Source organism: Agelaius phoeniceus, chromosome 14 (assembly GCF_051311805.1).
Source record: "Agelaius phoeniceus isolate bAgePho1 chromosome 14, bAgePho1.hap1, whole genome shotgun sequence".
NCBI lineage: Eukaryota > Metazoa > Chordata > Aves > Passeriformes > Icteridae > Agelaius > Agelaius phoeniceus.
Window position 1 is genome coordinate 20,865,886 of NC_135278.1, and position 20,342 is coordinate 20,886,227.

The following is a 20,342-nucleotide window of genomic DNA, read 5'->3' on the forward strand; positions in this document are numbered from 1 at the left end:
GATTCCATCCCAGATATGTAACTGCTCCCTACGGATTGCTTTAAAATTATATTCAGTAGCATAGTCTGTGAAAGGAGAAGTTCAGCGGGGATGGGGATGATGGCACAGTGGTGCTCTGGGGAGGGGTGAGGGGACTAGAGTCTCTTTTCTGAGATGATGAGGAGCAGGTCTGCCTGGTGCTGGGAACAGTTCACAGCTTCTTGTCATAGAGGTATGTTAGGACAGACTCCTGCACACCCACCAAAGTCCAGCAGGAGAAGAGTTCCATTTCCCACTTGCAGGTTACATTTGAGATGGTTTAAAGGAGGGAATTTCAAAATGAAAACTCATTACTTTCCTCTCATGGGAAGGCTTTTCTTTTAGCTTATTGCATTATGCCTATATATTATATAAACTGGTGTGTTATTTATTGTGCATATATCATACATCAACATATATAATAATATATGTCTAATAATAATATATAATGTATAATAATAATAATAGAATGCATTTGTAAACCTCCTCCTACCCCCTATGATTTGTACATACATATGTGTGCCTGTGTCTGTGTGTATAATGCTGCTCTGAAGAAGCTCAGGTTCTGAGGATGCTGTTCTGCAGCCAGGACTCAGCTCTGCTGGCAGCTCACTCTGTAGAAGTTTGGGAATGGGAGTGCGGCCTCAGCACCTCCTCAGTTACCAACAGCACCCGCTGACCCTGTGTAGAAGCTCTTGCAGTTCAGTGTGATGGGGGATATAAAATGTAGGTTAACTTGACTGGGAGCAGCCTCTGCAAATGCTGCTATGATTGATATTTGCTTCATTAATCTGAAAGCAAAAGGAGAGAGAAACTCTCTTGCCTCTGTCCTTGCCTGTTGCTGAACTGGAGGGGTGTGATGGGGTGTGTGCTGACAGGGTGGCAAGGCTGCAATGCCATTTTCACATCTGTCCCTTTATTTATAGCCCCAGCTCCATACTTGCAGCCACTCATGTGCCAGCTCAGCACGGGACAGGGCTTTGCTGGGGAGTAGTTCCTGTCATATTTTACTGACGGGGCTGTAGAGAAGCCGGGATCCTCTTGGTTTCATGGCAAACATCTGTTTGAACATATGCTTTCTGTGTTTAAATGGTAAAAAGCGCAATGCCTGCATATAATTAGCTGCTCAGGCAGAGAGCACCCTTGGGAAAAGTACAGGGTAAAATAAATATATGTCTCAAACATTTACTTTTTGGTTGCTTAGTCAAATTCCTGAGGAGCCTGTGTCCTACAAACTGCCACTGCAGATGGTCCAGTTTGTCTATTTTGCCAGAGGCCACAGGCTGAACAGAGCATCGGGGTAAGCCTGGTACCAGCTACTGCAGTTGCTGCTGTCACCAAGGCTCTGACATGCCTGCACATCCCAACACCCCCAGCACTGCTGCATCCCAACACCCTGGCTGGAGGCAGGGGGAAGCAGGTGTCAGCTAAGGAAAGGTTGTGGGAATGTATTTCTGAGCATCCATTGGAAGTCCAATCCTTGTGTCTTCCTTGTGTCTTCATGGATCTTTCTATGTAAATAACTTGAGACATCATTTTGTAGTGGATATACTTGTAGTTCAGCAGCTGTCCATCAAAACACAGCAATACAGATAAGCATCAAATAAGCATCATGATGTTTTTTGTCTGCAAGAGAGGGCAGGGGAGGAAAACCAGCTGTGCTGGATCAGACAAGGCTCATCTGCCAAAAATAGTGTAGGAATGTGAGCAGAAAACCCAGCTATTTTAACCGTAGTTTAAGCAACATATGGCAGCAGTGTTCCGTGCTGGACCAGGCATAAAATAGGACACTGTCATGATGCGATATAAATGATACGCTTTCCTGCCAAACTGTCAAAGGCAGTTTTACATTTGTTTCTAGGTTGCTGCAGATATTTATAAAAGCTTTGGAAGATTGGGAGGGGCAGGGAGAGTCATAAAATCCACAGTAATGGAGTAATTTCCGTGGGACTGTGGCTGATGACTTGAATAAGTGAAGTCTGGACTCAGGATTTATGCCCTCCCTTTCAGAAGGAATCAAGGGAAGAATATCTCACACTGGCAGCCAGCCACACCCCTGGCCTGTGAGTCACCAAGAGCAGCCAAAACCACTCTGCTCAAATATCAGGATGCTTCAGAGAGAAAAACCCACTCTGTTGGCCAAATGGTTTTTACATGGGGAGGGGTTTTGCAGTTTCCACAGCCCAGAAAGCTGGGAATTCACCATGCAGTTGTCGGGCAGTTGTGTAATGAGCAGGACAGGAGAGAAAACTGACCCACTGACAGCACACAAGGTTTACCATGGATGTTGTCCATCTCTGGAGCATGGACTGACTCGATGGTGTGTGAGTATGGCATGGCCGGGTTTTGTAAGGCAGCAGCACCTGGCAGCCACAGTCAAGGACCTGGTCCCCATTGTGCAAGGGTTAGGAGAGAGACAAAGCAAGTCCCTTCCCCAAGAGCTCACAGTTTGTGTTGTTCCAGGTCCAATCTAAGGATAAGGTATTTTCCTATTGAAATAAAAATCCTCTGAGGAGAATAAAAGCCCAGCTGAGTTCCTGTAACTCCTACCAAACTTCCCCTTCAGAATGAGTTTTCCATGCTGACATTCAGACTGGAGGAGAATGGAGGAAAAGCAGCCTTGCAGTTTGTCTTTTCTGATTTCTGCACACGTTTTATGGCTGCATCACCCTCTCCTCTTGCAGTGTTTTTAAGGCAGAATTCCAAACACGGTCGACGGACTTGCACACCCAGCACAGGGATTCCTGCAGACTGCTCTGTTCTGCTTTCGAGGTCCATGGAGACATGTGGTCCCCACTGCAGGTGGAAAACTGCAACACTGGAATGCAGAAAGGCCCTAAAATCTGAAGAGAAGCTACAAGACCAATCTTAAAAATCCTTCAGAGTTTACTGAAATGATATCTGCTGTTGTGTCTTTTGAGCACCATGGGACACACAAAGGAGGTGATCTGGGTGGGTGGTGTCCCACAGTGTGGTATGCGCTAGAGTCGCAGTGAAACACTGGGAATTACTGGGTGGCTTGTATCCCATGTTTTTACACCTCTGCAGCATCCAACAGGATTCTGGGGCTCAGCACTGCCAGATTCTGCCGGAGCTGGAACTGCTCTTAGCAACAAGGCTACTGACTCAGTCTCTGCACAGTTAGGACCAGGAAACTTTTTACCCTCTGGCAATTTTTTTGGTATTAATATAGAAACAAATCACTAATTACGAAAACAGATGTGTCAGAGCAGCAGCATTGCCTCCAGCATCGGGTGGGGAGAAAAACAAGCCTAGAGACTGGTTTGCAAAGCATAGAGCTCTGAGTGTGAAGGAGGCAGCTCCAGGAGCTGCTGGGATGATCTGAGCCTTTCCATGAGCAGTTCATCTCCTGGGGATGACACTCCTGTCCTTCCTCGGCATGGCTTGAATCCCTCTTTCACATGACTAATGGCAACGGTCCATGAACAGCAATCAAAATAGTGCCTAGCCTCTTTCAGCTGGATAATGAACCCAGAAGGACTCCTCTAAATAGAGGAGCAATTGTGTTGACCAGCTGTTCAGCATTCCTCCCTGCTCAGTGTGGATAGCCCACACTGCAGCTGCAGAGGTGACCTAAGAGCACTCACTGGAGAGCTAAACTTTGACACACCTTCAACAGTACTTACTTTGATCCCAGAAACACCCCCAGTGGGAAATCATAGTACTGAGTACTATTCTACTTTTCTCCAGTTTTAAGGGGGATTTCAAAGAAATACTGCAGTTGGATGTGTGGCTGCAGTGCTGGCACAACCTAGAGTGCCTTGAGATGCAATTCAACTTCTTCCATGATGGAAGGGTTATCCCAGCCCAGAAAACCACCCTCACTGCTGACTGGGAGTACCCACGCTGCAAATGCCATGCACTTGCTGTCTTGCTCTCATAGATGCTCTTTGAACTGTTGTGACCTGTTCCTGTTCTCTTTACAGGCTCTTTGCTTTGCTGTGATGTGGAGGGATGGTGGACAGCTGAGTAAAACTCAGATGTTGTTTTGTTTCCCCAGATCAGCTGTCAAAAGGGCCATGTTCACATCTGTCCTCTCTTAACTCCACGGCTGGAGAGCCCCAGAGTGACTCCAAGAGCACAGCTTCCCAGTCAGCCAGGGTGTTACGGAGGCAGTCCAAGCCTGTGGTACCCTTTATTTAATGTGTAATCGTGGGTTTGGTGGCCTTGGGGGGAGGCTGTGATTGGTGCCTCTGGGTCAGCACCAGAGGTTGTTCTCCCCTGATCTCCATCATGGGTTTGCTGTCTCAGTTGGAGAGAGTCCTGCAGCTTCTCCAAACTGCAGTGTTTCTCTGTGTGACATGAGAAGAGTGATTCTTATCTGGAAAACTAAATTAATGCTTGGGAGGGACCTTGTGGTCCTCTGAAGGCAGTGTTTACACAGCAGCAACATATTATTGGTTGTTATACAGAGCAATACTGAGAAAACAGCTGTCACAACAGAGAAGAACAATGGCTTGTCCTAGTTGTTTCTGGTTTTTTTTGACTATTTACTGATGTTTTTCCACGTTTCTTTCCTTAGGAGATGACCGAGAATGGCAGTCACCAGCTGGTGGTAAAGGCCAGGTTCAATTTTAAGCAGACCAATGAAGATGAACTCTCTGTTAACAAAGGAGACATTATTTATGTCACTCGAGTTGAAGAAGGGGGCTGGTGGGAAGGCACCTTGAATGGAAAAACAGGCTGGTTCCCAAGCAACTACGTCAGAGAAATCAAATCTACTGGTAAGCAAATTGCTTTCAAGGGCTGATTGAATGACAGTGGCATAATGCAGTGAGGACCCTCATGCCTTTGGGAAATTGCTGCTATTTATTAAGGTCTGTTTGTGTACTTCAGGCAGCTGGGCTAATGGAAGGATGAACGGAAGGGTAAAGTGCAGTGTTTCGGATGAATTGCTTGAGAGCTGCTTCACCTTCTTCCCACTACATTGTGCGTTTCTCTTGCTTCCCCCGAGCCCCAGCAGCATGTAAGCAGGGATATTGTCAGAGGATGAGGACAGAGATGGATGTGGGTCCCCTTTGTCCTGGAGAGCTGTCAGTGCCTGAGCTCAGAAGTAACTTTTTGTTAGAGACCTTGGTCAGGCAATGTATTTGTGTTTGATCCTGGCTTTTCAGGCATCAGTGGAATGGATGCTCACCGTCACAATGTGGAATCCGATAAAAACTGCATGGCCACAGGGCATTGTCAATGTTTTGGTCCAATACTGATGGTTGATTTCACTGAGTACATTTTTCCCCAGATGCTTCTCCTGCAGTGTTGAGAAAGGAAGAGAGAGGGGATGAACTGTCTGATGACATCTGCCTTTATTGAGCTTTGTCTTGAGTGTCCTTAACATTTTCTGTGATGTGTTTGTACCCAGACGTAGGGTGGTGATGATGTGGAGCCCCTGCCCAACTGCCCTGTGGCATTACACATCCATTCAAACAGCTCACCCCTGTCCAGGCCTTTGTGTGAAATTAAACTGTTTTTTTGCAAAATGCAACTTAACTCCTTAGTGCGCCTTGAGCACTTACCATAGACAGAGACCAGTTGTGTTCTTGGTGCTGGTTCTGTGGCTCAGGATCTGCTCTGGCCTCAAACACTGAGATGCCAGCAGGGGTCTGCAAAGTAGCTGCAACATGTGCAGCCCCTGTTAGACATCCTTTCTTCTACTCTTGCAAAAATAAAGCAAAGGAGGGGAAAAAAATTCACAATACAGTGCTGAGAATTAGGTCAGTTTTTATTTGATTCTAAATGAAAAAAATCATCTCATCTCCCACTGTTTCCCTCTGGGAAATGATGTCTGAGCTGGAGCAGGAATTTGTAGCAGGGATTGAAGGCTTGTCTGGCACAACTCAGGAATCACTAATTTACTCAGTGAGGGGAGAAGAGAGATGTTTTAAACAAAGGAGAGCAAACTTGAGTCCTAAAGGGAGAATCAGATGGGAGCTGCATGACGTGACAGTGCCTCACTGAAGTTAAGGGCCAGTCTCCCATGGATCCTGATGGAAGAGCCCATGAGATTTTTCTGTCTGCAGAGCTTTTCCCTCCAGATCCTCTCTCAGCACCATTTCATGTGGCAGGAGGGTTCATTGCCCTGGTGTGTGCATGCTCAGGAGATGTGTCTGTATTGCAAGTGAGGAGTGAGGCACCATCAGTAAAGCCTCCCTGCCCCAGGAGTGCTGCTGGAGCTGCAGCTGGCAGGGAGCTGCTTTTCCCACCTCCACAGTGTAAGACTTCAGACACGCTCTGAATGGAGTTACTTGTTTTTCAGCAGTGTCCATACCTCTGCTGTGTCCTAGGTGTGCCCTTTGGGTAGAAATACTCTGTGATTCTGTGAAATAACTGTGGAGCTGAGCTCTTCTGAGCCTTTAGCTGGAAGTGACAGGAAGCACAAGGGTGATCTTTAGACAGTACATAAAGAGAATAAATGCATCAATTTCAAGTTTCTCCCCTGCTATCAGTGTGCAAGTAATTGCCTTGTGTGAGCAATTGCAGGGAGCCAGGGGAGCCTGGCTGCTGCACATGGCACAGAGTTGTTTCAGTATGTGCAGCGTGGCCAGGCCTGGGGCAGCCTTGCACTGCCTGCCTGTGCCAGCCCAGAGGGAGCATGGCGTTGCTGGGAAGGCCATGCTGCTGGAAGGGAAGGGGCTTCTCTAGGGAGAGAAAATTGGAGCAGGGATTTGTCCATGTGTGTGTGTTTGTGTGTGCACGCATATGTAGAGAGCTGGAGGCATCCACAGGGATTTATCAAATGCAGAATGAGAATTGATTTCCAGGGTTTTGTGAGCTTTTCATTTAAATCTACCTTCATTCAGAGAAGGATTTTGCATCACAAGTGACTGTGGGGATAGGAGGTCAGCATTGGAGTTGGTTTCAAATGCCTTGTAATCACCTGCTAAAAAAGATAGTACCTGTCATTTCTGACAGACACCCGGTTTTAAAACCAAATTTAGTGGGCCAGGTGAAGCAACACTATAGTTCCCAACATTGACAGATACTGGGCTGCTGCCAGGGATTTTGGAGCAAACCTGGACGTTGGTTGGGCAGAGGCTGCACAAAGCTTCTGGTGTGACTTGCTTGGCCACTGTCAGTGTCGTGCATGCCACTGGTTTTATCCTAGTTTTTTTTTGAAACGGGGAAACAAACCCTGCAATTGAAGTTTTGTGGTCAGAGGGGTGAAGTTATATTTGCTGGACATAATGCGGCAGTGTCTTTTCCTGATGGAATAATGAGAGCTGTGCACTGTCATTTATTCATGGGTTTTTTTTTTACAGATAAACCACTCTCTCCCAAAGCATTGAAAGGGCTAGAAAACACTCAGATGACAAAGAATTATTACCCTGTGGTAAGTTTTAAAGTGCTGATCATACATTTTAATAAGTACCATGTTATTAATCTTCTGAAGTAGCTCCTTCCCTTAAAAATCATTGATGCAATTTCAACAACTGGGGATGTGACTCTGTGTTTAAATGCAGCTGTTTCCATTCCCTTGATTCAAGGCCATTGAGACAATAAACAACAAATGGAAGTGGCTGCAAGGTGTCAAAAGTAGAGACTTGAAGTAGACAACTGAGATAATTAAGGAGAGGTGGCAGCTTTCAGATCAATGCCAGGGGAAAAGGGAAAACAGTATTTCCTGTTGATAAAGATAGGGAGATAATGTCATGGTGTAAGCAAGCAAAATCAGGGCTCTGGCCCCTTTCTTGAGTTTGGCTGGAGATGTTACACCCCATGGTGCCTGTCCTAGGCTTCTGCCAGCAGCTGCAGCCCTCAGAGAACGGGCAGCTGCCACAGCTCATGGCCTGGCTTTGTAACTGGGCTTGGCTTTGGAGCAGCCTGCCAGGCCATGAATTGCTGCTGCAGAAGGGGTAGGGAAGCATCCCCTCCTTTACATACTGCTGCCGAAGCAAGGAGATCTGGTAAAGTAGGGGCAGCTAGCACAGCCCCCTGTGTCAAGGCTGTGGTGTAAGGGAGTGAAGATGCCTCGTGTGAGCATCCCTGGCTCTCAGTGCTGGAGCTGAATCCTGCTCATCAGTATGTCTAAATACATATCAAGCAAAGCAAAGCAGAAGCAGTATGTCCAGGGAGCTGGAAACCACCTCCACTGTCTCCAGAGCTTATCAACACTAAGAAACTGGAGTGCTGACTGGGAGTGTGCAGGCACTGTCTGCTGTGCAGCCAGAGACAAACCAGCTGCTGAGATGGATTAGCAGGACCAAATCCAGATCATTACATCCCTGAAGTGGCAAATGAAGTGTGCCCTGCTTGATCTGCCACAGAAGCCATCCTTGGTGCAGCCTTTAACGCCTGCGTTCCAGACCTCCCCAAGTTTGCAAAGTAAAATCTCAATATTTGACCACCAGGACTTCCCTGAGTGTTCTGGGTTCTGCATTAAGAAATGTAATTTCTGGACTTAAGATACACTTTCATGCTTTGCCAGACTTGGAAGCTGATGTCTCATGTTCTTTTGACTAGTTTGCTAGTACAAAGATCTTCTCAGCGCTCTGTCTCTCATCCTAGGTGTTGCAAAATATTCTGGAAACAGAACGAGATTATGCAAAGGAACTACAGTCACTCCTGGGAACTTACTTAAGACCCCTCCAGTCTTGTGATAAGTAAGATAAAAGGGCATCTGTGATGGAGAGAACACTGTGGGAGCCTTGGGGTGTCATGGACAGAGGGCACGTGTTTAGACATTGTCCAGTCAGGAGAGATGGGAGAGTCATATTCTAAGGCCTCTGTATTTCAGTCACTTCTCCCTTCCCAAAATCTTCATGTGGGAAAATTTTTGTGCTCTCAGCCTTGTAGGCCTAAATGAGAGTGTTATGACTCTTAGGATGACAGAAGCAGGCACATTAGCTTTGGAAACACCCAACCTCACTCAAGGAGCAAAGAAGCCCCTACCTGTTGGACCTTCCTCCCATAGGGAAACCCATGGCATGAATCCCTGAAGACAAAACTCTCTGTCTGTGCACACACCTCCTTCCCCAGCTCTGGCTGCAATCCCATCTGTCTGTGTCTATTAGACAGCTAAAGATCTGAGAAGATTAGTGGGATTAAGTGATTTAAATCCAATTACGATAATCCTTGGCAGCAGACTCCTTCTCTCGGAGACTGTGGTCTGTAGCTCATAGACCATGAATTTTGTGTTCTGTCCGATGCTGTATCTGGGGAAGGAGAAATTTTTGTGTCTTTTTGGAAGGTCTGCTGACAAATAAAAATGGGGTGCTCCTGAGAGCAACCTCTCTCTGATGGTGATTGGTGATGTGGCTCTTGTAGGCTCAGCACTGGGGACATCACAGCATTGCTGGGAAACATGGAAGAAATCTCTGCTTTTCAGCAAACACTGAACCAAGCCTTGGAAGAAGTTGCAAAGTAAGTTTGTGTCATAGCACGGAGGTTGTTAAGCTTTTTAACTGTAGCTAAAAATAATAGAAAGGCATGTTCATTAATATTTCTCCTGACTGCTGTCTTAGACTTGTTAAATATAGAAGAAAATAACAGGACTGAGGAAAGGTTGCAGGCAGTGCTTTGGCAGGAGGAAAGGTAGAAGGAACTCTGAGACTACTGGTGTTAAAGCATCTGCTGAATGAGTGTCACTAGAACTGACACAAAAGTCTGCCTAACCCAAAGATGCAGGCACATGCAGGGTGGGAGATCTGGCAGGCATGAAGATGGGAATTGCCAGGGAGCAAAGAGCAAATTATTAGAGGTGATAATTTCCTGCAGGGAAGCTGACAGACATAATTAGCCTTAGCTAAGGGCTGAAAAGAGATGGGGAAAGACGGAATATTGAGAATATATTCAGGCTGTGGCTTCTCCTTCTTTCTCTGTCTTTTCATATTCGTAGGCAGCCCAGAGAGTGGTACCCCCCCACCCTCACACTGCCCTTAGTTCCATCCTCATCCTCATCCTCATCATCCCAGCTGTAGCTCTGCTGGTGAGACATAACAGGTTGAGTCACAGGTTGTCTGAGGCTGATAATGGGTTGTGATTCTCACTGTCTGCATCACAGGAACCCAGACCCACCTGAGGATCCCCCTCTTCCTCCTCCCCAGATGGCAGGTGTGGATATTTTGCTCAGTGCTGCAGTTATGAGGTGACCTGGGAATGTCCCTGAGCAGTGGGTAGTTCCTGGGCAGGTCCCTGAGAGTGCTGTAGCTGCAGGGTGCAGATCCAGAGGCTTTACATAGCTGGTGTGTTGGTGTCTGTAGGCTCCCTGAGAACCAGCAGCGTGTGGGAGGCTGTTTCATGAACCTGATGCCCCAGTTCCGCTCCCTGTACCTGACGTACTGTGCTAACCACCCTTCAGCAGTGAATGTCCTCACACAGCACAGGTAAGTGATGGAGAAGGAGATTCAGACTCCTTTAAAAAGTTAACTTTTGTTATTAATGCTTGGCCTGGCATGGCTGTTGACCTATGTTTTGACAATAGGTCATTGCTATTTCCTGCTTCGGGCAGGACCTTTCCGCTTCAGCATGAAGACAACTCACACTGCTCATGTTCAGAGCTGATCTCACAGGTCCTTTTTTGCACAGGACTCCCACCTTGGGTCAAACAGGCAACCTCAGCTTTGGCAGTAGCGTCTTCTGTGATTTTTACTTGCTACACAACCCAAATGCTGTTTCAGGCCTACTGCTCAAGTGCTCACACACTGACAAATGGGAGTGTTCCCCTGTGGCACCACGGTGGGGAGCACATCACTGCAGAAGGAGGATGGTCATCGAGTCACCTAGTTCCCCAGTTTATTCATTGAGCTTCTATTCAACCAAATGGTTGATTTTCAGGGTCATTGGTAGAACACAGTAATAACTTCTTTCTTCAACGTGACCCACATGAGTAGACACTTGAATTTGTGTGATGTCCTGCTCAAGAGTGTGCCACGCCAAGATGCTACAACTGTGTCATCCCTGATATAGGTTAGCTGTCTTCCCTGCAATGATGGGAAAGCCAGGACCACATGCATAGTGTTTAAGTCTTCCCATTCTGCAATGGGAACTCATGGTGTATTTACTTACGTGCTGAAATCCAGCTTTAATTCAGTGGAACAACAAGCCTGGCTCCAGCAAATGACTTATTCATGTGATTCCTCAGTCTGACCCCTTTTCCTAAATCAACCAAAGAATCAGCTTTGGCAAATGTGCTGACACACAGAAGCCATGTTCTCTGGAGCAATGTACGTGCAAACACCTGCGTCACAGTTTCCAGCAGGCTCCCAGTGCATTGCTGCAGCCTCCTCCAGCACAACACCAGCCTATGCAGCCCCTGCCCCCTCCCCGCTCTCCCCATCCACCAGATACCTGCCCCTGTGCCACCTTGCTGTGCTGGGGGACCAGCTGCTGGCACCAGTGTGCCCCAGAGCTGTGCATTCCAGCACCTGTGGCCACACGACATCCTCTCCTGCTTTCCAGAGGAGAAAGGTCTTGCTTGGATAGAAGCTCCCTGCCTGCTCCATGGAGGGGGTGGAGGGTGCTCAGAGGGGAGTTTGTGCTGCCTTTAAGGAGGCCCAGCTCAGAGCAGAGCCCTGGCCATCAGGAGAGCATGGGCAAAACACAGCCCTCAGCTCTGAGAACCCTCCTTGTGGTTTTTTTTGTTGTCTCTTTTTATAGTGATGAGCTGGAGAAGTTCATGGAGAGCCAAGGTGCGGCCAGCCCAGGCATTCTCATCCTGACCACAAGCCTCAGCAAACCCTTCCTGAGGCTGGATAAATACGTGACGCTGCTGCAGGAGCTGGAGCGGCACATGGAGGTCGGTGGGGTGTGGGGCTGCTGGGCAGGCTCTGCCTGTGGGTGCTGCCAGAGCTGCTCCCTGAGCTTCAAGAGACACCTCTGCCTCTTGGTATTTGAGCATCATGTGGCTGAAAGTACTAACCACATCTCCAAGGAGATGTCCCATGTCCCCCAGACATTATCCACCTTTCAGATTAAAAGGGAGAAACTGGTGGAAGAGTCTGAGGAATGTTGTGGAAGCACATTACCTGTTCTTCACCCCAGCCCTTCCTCAAAGATGGGCCATTTCCAGCACAAGTAAAAGCAGAGTCTAGGGACGGGCTACAGTTGCTGTTTATTTGCACAGCCAAGAATAAATCTGTGGTTTTGTTATCATTTGATGAGATTCCTAAGCCTGGCCACTCACTCCTGTGGCTCGCAGGCACATTCCTGCACATTCCCACCCCTTGGCCCAGGGTTGTGCTCCTGGGTGGAGGCAGAGCTGCACAGACATGGATTTGGCCACCAGCACAGACACAGGGGTAGAGAGCAAGCCCCTGGGAGCAGGGAGAGCAGTCAGGGGCACAGAGACTTCCTTGGCAAGAAGCAAGTGTGCTTCAGGACATTTCTTGCCCCAAGGACTGTAGAGATCTCTGCTACTGGAGCTCTGCTACTCGCTGCTGGTGCACTCCAGCTGCAGGAAGGCAAAACTCAGGGGTGGTGCAAGGGGCTGAAGAAAACAGAAGTAACAGTCTGTTTTTAAGCAAGTTTCCTTTTTCTCCTCATCCAGTTTTAATTACCAGTTAATTCAGCACATTTATCCATGACCTACAATCAAGCCAAAGGATTAAAACTTCTATGCTTGAGCCCGGGATGTTCCTGCATAGGAGAGGGCATGAGAGCCTGCAGGGCAGGCACACTCCAGACCTACCTGTCCCTCTCACCTGGCTGAGCTGAGCCGCAGGGGCTGAGCTGAGTCTGGCCATCCCTGCCCATGCAGGGATGATGTGCTCTTTGCAGGATATGCATTGTGCTCTTTGCCTGCTCTTCGCAGGCGGCTCAGCCGTGGGTTTGGGGACACACACATCACCTATTTGTCTTGGTTTCTAAGCTGAGTGTGGGAGTTTTGTTGCATGAATCAGTAGGCCTGAGGTTTAAGCTGTGATGCAGTGGGAAGAGGATGGCTGCGTGCAGTGGGGATGTACACCACAGCATTCCCTGCACTGCTGCAGAGCTGCTGAGGGGGCAGGTGTGTTCAGGGCAGCCACTCGTCCCACATTGCAGATGAGCAATGCCAGGCTGCAGGGGCAGGTCCATCACAACCTTGACACCTTGTGATTTGCTTGGCATGAGGACTTGGTGATGAGGAGCAGGGCCTTAGATCCAGGAGAACGTTCTGGGAGAGTACTAGCATACAGCTGGGGTCAGAGATAAGGGGCACCATTCTGCTTTTACCTGGCCTAAGAGCTCTCTGCTTAGACATGCCCTCCCTTAAAGCAGAGTTGAAGCCCCCTTGATGGTGGTGGGCTTCCACCCTTGATGGGCAGTGGCTGGAATATCTGGCACTGCAATGGAAGTTTCCTTCCTGAAGGTGCACCCTGCACCACTGCCTGTTTTCATTGATTTTTTTTGCAAGTCAGATTTGTTCTAAGTCCAGTCATACCTACTCTTGCTCTGGCCACTTCACACTCATTAAATTGGTATCAGTAAATTGCATAGCTGCCTTTTGCCATGCCATGTTGAAGTGGGTGGTGGGGAAGGTACCTGGGAGACTTTGACCTCCTCCTGAAGACCATGCTGCCTGTATTCTCAGCCCTGAGTGTAGTGGAACATGGGGGATGCTCATGGTGGGTTAATGCTCAGGGTGGGTGCTGCTGCTGCTGCTGATGGCTGAGGAATTTGCTCTTCCTTCACTAGGAGGCGCATGCGGATCATGAAGATGTTTTGAAAGCCATCACATCCTTCAAGTCCCTTGTGGTAGGTGGCAATTCTTAAAATAGCCCTCCATTTCAGGTCTGCATTTCATGAAGAATGAGTCAAGCCTGACATTTGTCTCCTCATTAGGAAAAAAGGTCTTTTGGAATGGAAAAGATGGGTTACAAAGAAACTTCATTTCACATTTCAAGCCTAGAGCTGCTCCTCTGGCTGTGGCAAGTACATGTTGGCTCTATGGTGCCAGAGCAGAGATGGTGGATCTCCAAGTTTCTCCTCTATTACTGAAAGCCATGTGTGGACCGTGGTAGCAGCAGGGTCCCTTTCATGTCCTGTTGCCTTCAATCTCTAATCATTTTCCACCTGAAACTAGACCACTCCTTGCTCATTGAGGGAGAGGTTAGCACGGCTGTGACTGACCCAAGTGCTGGTGCCAATGGGAAATTTTGCTGAGGTTTGCTCCACAGGCATCAGGAGGCTTGGACCACATTCCAGTAATTTGTGGCTCCAGGTGGTAATTTGTGGCTGTGGGTGGGGAACAGAGAGAATGGGTGAGTCAGATAACAAACCCATTTCTGTGAACTCTGTAGCCTGCACCCCTCAAAGTCCTGCTGCACTGAGATGAAATAGAAGGGGAAAAGCCATCCATATGCACAAAGGTTTTACCTGGAAAAGCTTTTTATGGAAAAAAACTCTGGTCTCTCTTGCTTTGTAGCCACAGAGGACCTTTCACTATAATCACTCCAGATATGGTCCAGCTTCCTTCCTTTAGCATAGCAGATGTCACCTGTTTGTGACAAAATGCAAGTGTTTAGCAGTGCAGATAAAAGATGGGGAGGAGAAAGTTCATAGAAAACAGGAAAGGGCGATCGTGTTACATTTACTTAGAAACTCAGCACCCTTTCCATTTATTCTGGAAGCTAATAGGGGAATAACTCATTTAAATTACAAGGTGTCATTAATCTTTGGGAAATCTCGTAAGCGCTGGATGGTTTTACTTGAAATGTGTACTTGGGTGATGAGTAATTTAATGTCATTATGGCACAGCTAAAGAGGTTCAGTGTGAATTTGACGTTAGATGGGCAGAGATGCCCCTTGTGATGGGCATGTGGTCCTGTTATAGGACCAGGAAGGCTCCCAAGCAAAGGCAGGGAGGGACCAAGGAGCCGCTGTGAGTCACAGCAGTGCCTCTGCAGAGACTGTGATGAACTCCTGTGGATTATATTTGGATTTTTATCCTGGGAATGTTGGATTCGGACACTCGGGGAGCCATCAAAACATACAATAGTTGTAGAACCAGAGTAAACCGCAGTTTGGTTCAAATGTGTGTGGTTTCAATCTAGACCCAGTGCAGCCCCTCTCTGCAGAGCTGGATAGTCAGTGAATTGGAAAGGAGGAAAATCTCTGTCAGATAAAGGGGTTTGGAAAAACCAAGCAGTTGGTGAAAATAGCCTTGGTTTACCTTTGCAACAATTTTCCCCATTGGCAGAGGGGTCAGTTAAAGAAGGTATTGCTTGGATTTGCAGGACTCTGTTCAGTCAGCATTGATACTGCTCATTCCCTGGAGCTTCTCCAGTCCCCAGCTGCCCAGCAGAGGTGCAGTCTTTTCAATAACAGCACTTTCAGAAGATTCTTTTTTTGTGCTAATCTACAGCAGCACCTAGTCCTGCTTTTGGGTTCCAGATTTTGGTTGGAAAATATCCACCTATCTGACTTGTTGGGGACCTTGCAGTGCTACAATTTCAACTCTGCTGTTTGGACAAAGCTTCAAAATCCCTCTAAGCAGTAGCAAAATTAGAGACATTTGACTGTGCAGCCGTCTTGGTTTGGAAATTGTGACCCTGAACTCTTAGAGTTAGGGCTGGTTTGGAAAGAAAAGTTTGCTCAGAGCAGTTTGCAATTTCCTTGACATTTGAATGTAATCATTACTTCATAAATCACTGGGATGTGATTTTTTAACAGACTTCATGTAATGGAGCCAAAATAGGCTTTTCTGATCCCTGACATGACCATCTCTGAGCCCACAGGGCTGTGTGAGTTGTTGCTGGTGAAACTGGGATGGTTTGGGTTGGCTTCTGCCCTTCAGCTAACGAAGCTCTGCTGTGATTCCCAGTCACAATGCCAGGAGCTGAGGAAGAGGAAACAACTTGAGCTGCAAATCCTTTCTGAATCCATCCAGCGCTGGGAAGGAGAGGACATAAAAATGATGGGAAATGTCATCTACATGTCCCAGGTTATGGTGCAGTCTGGGGGAAGTGAGGTGAGTGTGGTGTTCCTTCTGCTGGCTGTAGACTTCATGTCTGAATACCCATTTGCTCCCGGGGTAAGTGATGTGAGGTGGTAGTTCCTCTCCTTCCAAGCCACAAACTGATGACAAATAATGCTGGTAAATAATTTTACCTTGGGAAGATCTGTGCAATGGGACGTGCGTGTCTTTGGAGTGAATCAGGCACCCTGTAGGCTTAGTTTCAGGCCTTTGGTGACCCACTTTTCAAGAGAAGTAGTATCTCAGTGTCATTTAGCGCATTAATTTCCCTCTTTCTCCCCTGTGACTTACTCTTAGAAATGAGAGTGACTAGAAAATGTCCTATCTGCATCACAGGGGCTGCTCTGACACCCCATCCCAGAGCTGACTGTGTTCTGGAACTAACTGGAGTGATTCTTGTCCTACTAGTCCTAATGCATCACACCAGTGCCTGACACAGACCTTCCACAGTGGTGCTAAAGCCATGTGTGCTGCATGCTCAGTGTGGGAAAGTATCTCTTAGCCCTGAATTTATGCTGTTGCAGTTTTTCCCTGGGAAGGGAAGACCTGTAAAACAAACCCATGCAGTAGCTAGTCCCAAAAGTCTTTCTTGTTTGGGATGTGGGATGCTGGGGAACACAAGGCCTTCTGAGGCACTCTGCAATGGTTGGAAGAGGATTAGCGGGATGCAGACAAAAATCTCTGCAGGGAAAATTGGCACATAAATGAGATGCTGTAAAGAAAAAAAAGCCAGAATAGTTGGTTTAGGGGTGATCTCACAGGCTGTGATTCCAGCTGCAACAGGTTCAGTTTGCTAGAGGCAGGTGCTTGTGATGCATTGCAGACTGGACTAACTTAAATTCTTATCCCCCCAGGAGAAAGAGGAGCGGTATTTCTTGTTATTTTCCAATGTTTTGCTGATGCTGTCTGCAAGCCCACGGATGAGTGGGTTCATCTATCAGGTAGGCCTGCTTAGTTTGAAGTTGCAAGGCATTCGGTGTAAAAGTGCCAAACAGATCGTTCTTAGCAAATTTGTGTCCTCTGCATCCTTTGAACTCTCTGTTGTGATGCAAACACCCCAGGCTGGGAACCAGGGCTTGGCTTTACCATGTGCCATAGTCAATGCCTTTGTCCTGATCTTTGGTTAAGCAGCATTTGGTAAGTGAATGCTGTGAAATAAAAAACCAAAAAAACAAAAAAAACCCCAAAAAAATCTCAAAACCTGTTGTTCTACCTGCTGTTTTTGAGAGTAGGGTCTGTCTCTAAGGTGTCCTGATCCAGCTGTAGGGTTTTGACCAGCCAGCTGGCTCTCAGTTTTGTGCCATCTCTGGAAAATACTTATAAAGCCCACTGCAGAGTGCATGAAAATTCCAGTCCATGAGGTACTATTACATATAACTCTGCATTTCTTGTGTTTTACCATTTTACATACCCTCCAATGGCTGTTGAGAGCTTGGCTTTTCTCCAGCTGTCTGAAACCATCAATATTGCCAGGAAAAGGATGCTCTTGTTTTGATGTGTCATATTGTCGTAACAAGGAAGATGAGAAAGATTTGGGAAATATTTGGCTGGGTTTTCTGGCTTGACCCACTGGTGGGAGTAAGGTGAGCAGGCAGTTCAGCATGCAAATCAGAGGGATGGGGAAGGCTTTCAGAAAAAGCCAGAGGAAATTGATCCTTCTGACTTGACTGTGAAAAAGGTTTGCACTGAACGAAGGGAAAGGGTGGCAGATGAGCCAGGGATGACTCAGTTGTCATGGGAGCCTCATCTCTGGGGTTTGACCTAGTTGTGCAGGGAAATCTAGTTCCATACATTAAAGGAGACTCTTCATGCAGTCTGAAGCCTTCACAAATTAATTTTAAATGGCAGCTTCCAAAGAGAAAGGAATCAGCAGAAACAAGCAGACCTGCTGACACTGACTGCTCTTCAATTCTCCCAGGGAAAGCTGCCTTTGGCAGGAATGATGCTGACAAAGCTGGAAGATGCCGAAGGGAATGAGCACATGTTTGAAATCACAGGTCAGTGGGGCCCTCTGCCTGGGGCAGTCCTCCCAGTGCAAGCAACAGTTGCCACTGGAAGTACTGGTCTTTCTCCTGCTCTTTTACCATGTGTTGTCTGAGTTTCTGAGCAACTCTGTCCTGCTTGAGGCAATCTCCTCCAAGTGCCCTGGAGCTCTGCCTCTGGCTGCCTTTGGAGACCATAGTGCTTTGTATGGGACAAATCTCTCGCCCCAGTAGCACTGCTCTGCACTGGTGTGCCCTGTCTGCATCCAGTAGCCATGCCTTGTAGCTCTGAGTACCTCATTTATTGACAGATACATGGTTCTGGTCATGAGGGAGCTTTCATCCTATTTCCCCATTCAGTGTATCTCATTACTTGTAGGTACACACAAGTCATTTCATGCTCAGTGCCTGGGCTGCAGTGCAGCTGGTTGTGCTGGTGGTATTTAGTGTCAGGATCCTATTCATCACGGAAGTATTGTGTTTAATGACCTTCAACATTAAATAAGCCTCACACATTCATCTTACTTGTTCCCTTAGCATTTCTTGCAGCTCCCACACTGTGCCTGGAGCAGGATGGGCAGTCTCATTGTCATGCTTAGGGATGTGGTTTAGTGGTGCACCTTGCAGTGCTGGTTTAACGGTTGGACTTGATGATCTTAGATGTCTTTTCCAACCTTAATGATTCTTAATGATTAATGCTTCTATCTTTGCCCTAACCTTTTTGGAGCCACTGGACTGTGCAAACTGAGGAGCCATTTCCTGCTGTGCTGAGCTGATCTCACCCTGTGTTTCCTCCTGAGTCTCTACCACTTGCTAAAGACAGTTATTTAACCCTCTGCCACAGGGAACATGATGGAGCGGATCACTGTGTCCTGCAGCACCAGCCAGGACTTGCACGAATGGCTTGACCACTTGCAAAGGCTGACCAAAGGGACATGCAGTACCGTCTCCAAAACACAGTCCTGGAGTCCTCATTCAGTAAGTGTCACCTCCTGGCCTCTGCTGCCCGGGTTCCTCACTGCTGCCTGAGCTCTCTGTTTCAGCAGCAGCCTGACTCTGAGGTAACACGACAGCTGTTAGGCACATCCTGCCTTTTGCTTTGTAACCATGTTGTGCTTGTACCATTTCACATGTATCCTGCCCTATTTTTGTTGCAACTTAGGTGTCTCAGTATCTCAATGCTTGTCCATTCCCCTCCACTTCTCTACCTTGTTTGGTGGTTAACAGTCTTGGTTTGCTTCTCATCTATTTTCTCAGACATTTAGTTCAGCTGGGCAGATCCGTGGGCCTCTGGAACCCCCCAAAATCCTCAAGCCCTGGAGCTTGAGCTGCCTCCGTCCTGCTCCTCCACTCAGACCTTCAGCAGCACTGAGTTACAAAGAGGTAATAATCCCACCTGCCTATCCAGGACCCCGATTTCACACAATCCCTAGACCTTGTGTACAGGTTTCGTATCCCACAGCAAGGACACAGAAATGTAGGTTCTTGGGGATGTTGAGAGAAATTACTCTGCCACTTTGGCCCTAGTCCTATGATGGATGTAGGTTGCTGTCCTGGGCTTTGTGCTACACGGGACTCATGAGTACATGTGTTTGCAGGCTGAATGTTAGCTGTTGGCTGCCATATCCAGCACTCTCAGCTGCTGGATTTCACCAGTCCTACATCTGGGTGTCCCATGGAGCCATGTTTTTTGGAAGTGCCATGGTGGAGCTGCCTTCTCTCCTCCTTCCTGCCTTGGTCTGAGATGTGGACAGGGGCCTGCTCCCTGCTGGAATGTGTTTCAGCTCCAGCTGTGCAGCAGCTCAGTGGTTCAGGATTGAGAAGCGATAGTGCACCATGAGGAAGAGGCAAAATTCCTGGCCATGCTTCTTGTGTCTTCCACCCTGTTTTGGTGGCTGGAGCAGGACGTGGGGCTTGACCCTCCTTTGCCACCCACCCAAGTGTTACACAGCAAGGTCCTGCTGGGAGGCAGCAGCCAAGGGATGGCTTCATCTGCAGGAGTCCCAGCCTGGGAGCTGGGAGTTTGTGTGGGAAAACCCAAAATACAGCCTAGTGCTGTTGTCACCCTGCACCACAACTGTAGTGCTCTCCTTCCCTACCTCATGTTAAATTTTTGGAATTACTCACCAGTGTCTCAGGTAACGTTCCTCTTATTGAGTGAGCACTCTGGGTCTGAGTCAGCTGCCTTTCTTGGTACAGCGGCCCTGGGAGTGTTTCCGCCCCAGTGGGGATGGGGACAGGGAGGGGGCTCGGATCCCCTCAGCCCTCCCAGCACTTAGGGATGGAGAGTCTGGCAGCTGGCAGAACTGTGGGTCTGCTGCTGCAGGTAGAGGTTTCATGTAGCCTCATTGCATCTTGTTGCATTTATTTCTTAGAATTTGTAAAGTAACACATTTCAGTTTGGGAATTAACTTGGTTAAATACTAACTGAG

At 47.7% G+C, this 20,342-nt stretch overlaps 1 protein-coding gene across 6 annotated transcripts in view; it reads left to right on the plus strand.

The window, feature by feature from the left end:
* The window catches only part of ARHGEF6 (Rac/Cdc42 guanine nucleotide exchange factor 6), a 38,682-nt gene that overhangs the window by 9,596 nt on the left and 8,744 nt on the right, over positions 1-20,342 (plus strand). For 5 of the 6 annotated variants that reach the window (XM_054641520.2, XM_054641521.2, XM_077185847.1 and 2 more), the window contains 13 exons: positions 4,040-4,167; positions 4,562-4,763; positions 7,296-7,366; positions 8,542-8,636; positions 9,301-9,396; positions 10,236-10,358; positions 11,632-11,770; positions 13,648-13,707; positions 15,776-15,922; positions 16,783-16,869; positions 17,847-17,925; positions 18,755-18,888; positions 19,168-19,293. In XM_054641520.2, the coding sequence (XP_054497495.1) occupies positions 4,040-4,167; positions 4,562-4,763; positions 7,296-7,366; positions 8,542-8,636; positions 9,301-9,396; positions 10,236-10,358; positions 11,632-11,770; positions 13,648-13,707; positions 15,776-15,922; positions 16,783-16,869; positions 17,847-17,925; positions 18,755-18,888; positions 19,168-19,293 (1,487 nt within the window). The remainder of the gene's footprint in view (positions 1-4,039; positions 4,168-4,561; positions 4,764-7,295; positions 7,367-8,541; positions 8,637-9,300; positions 9,397-10,235; positions 10,359-11,631; positions 11,771-13,647; positions 13,708-15,775; positions 15,923-16,782; positions 16,870-17,846; positions 17,926-18,754; positions 18,889-19,167; positions 19,294-20,342) is intronic. The other variant, XM_077185848.1, reaches the window with a different exon arrangement.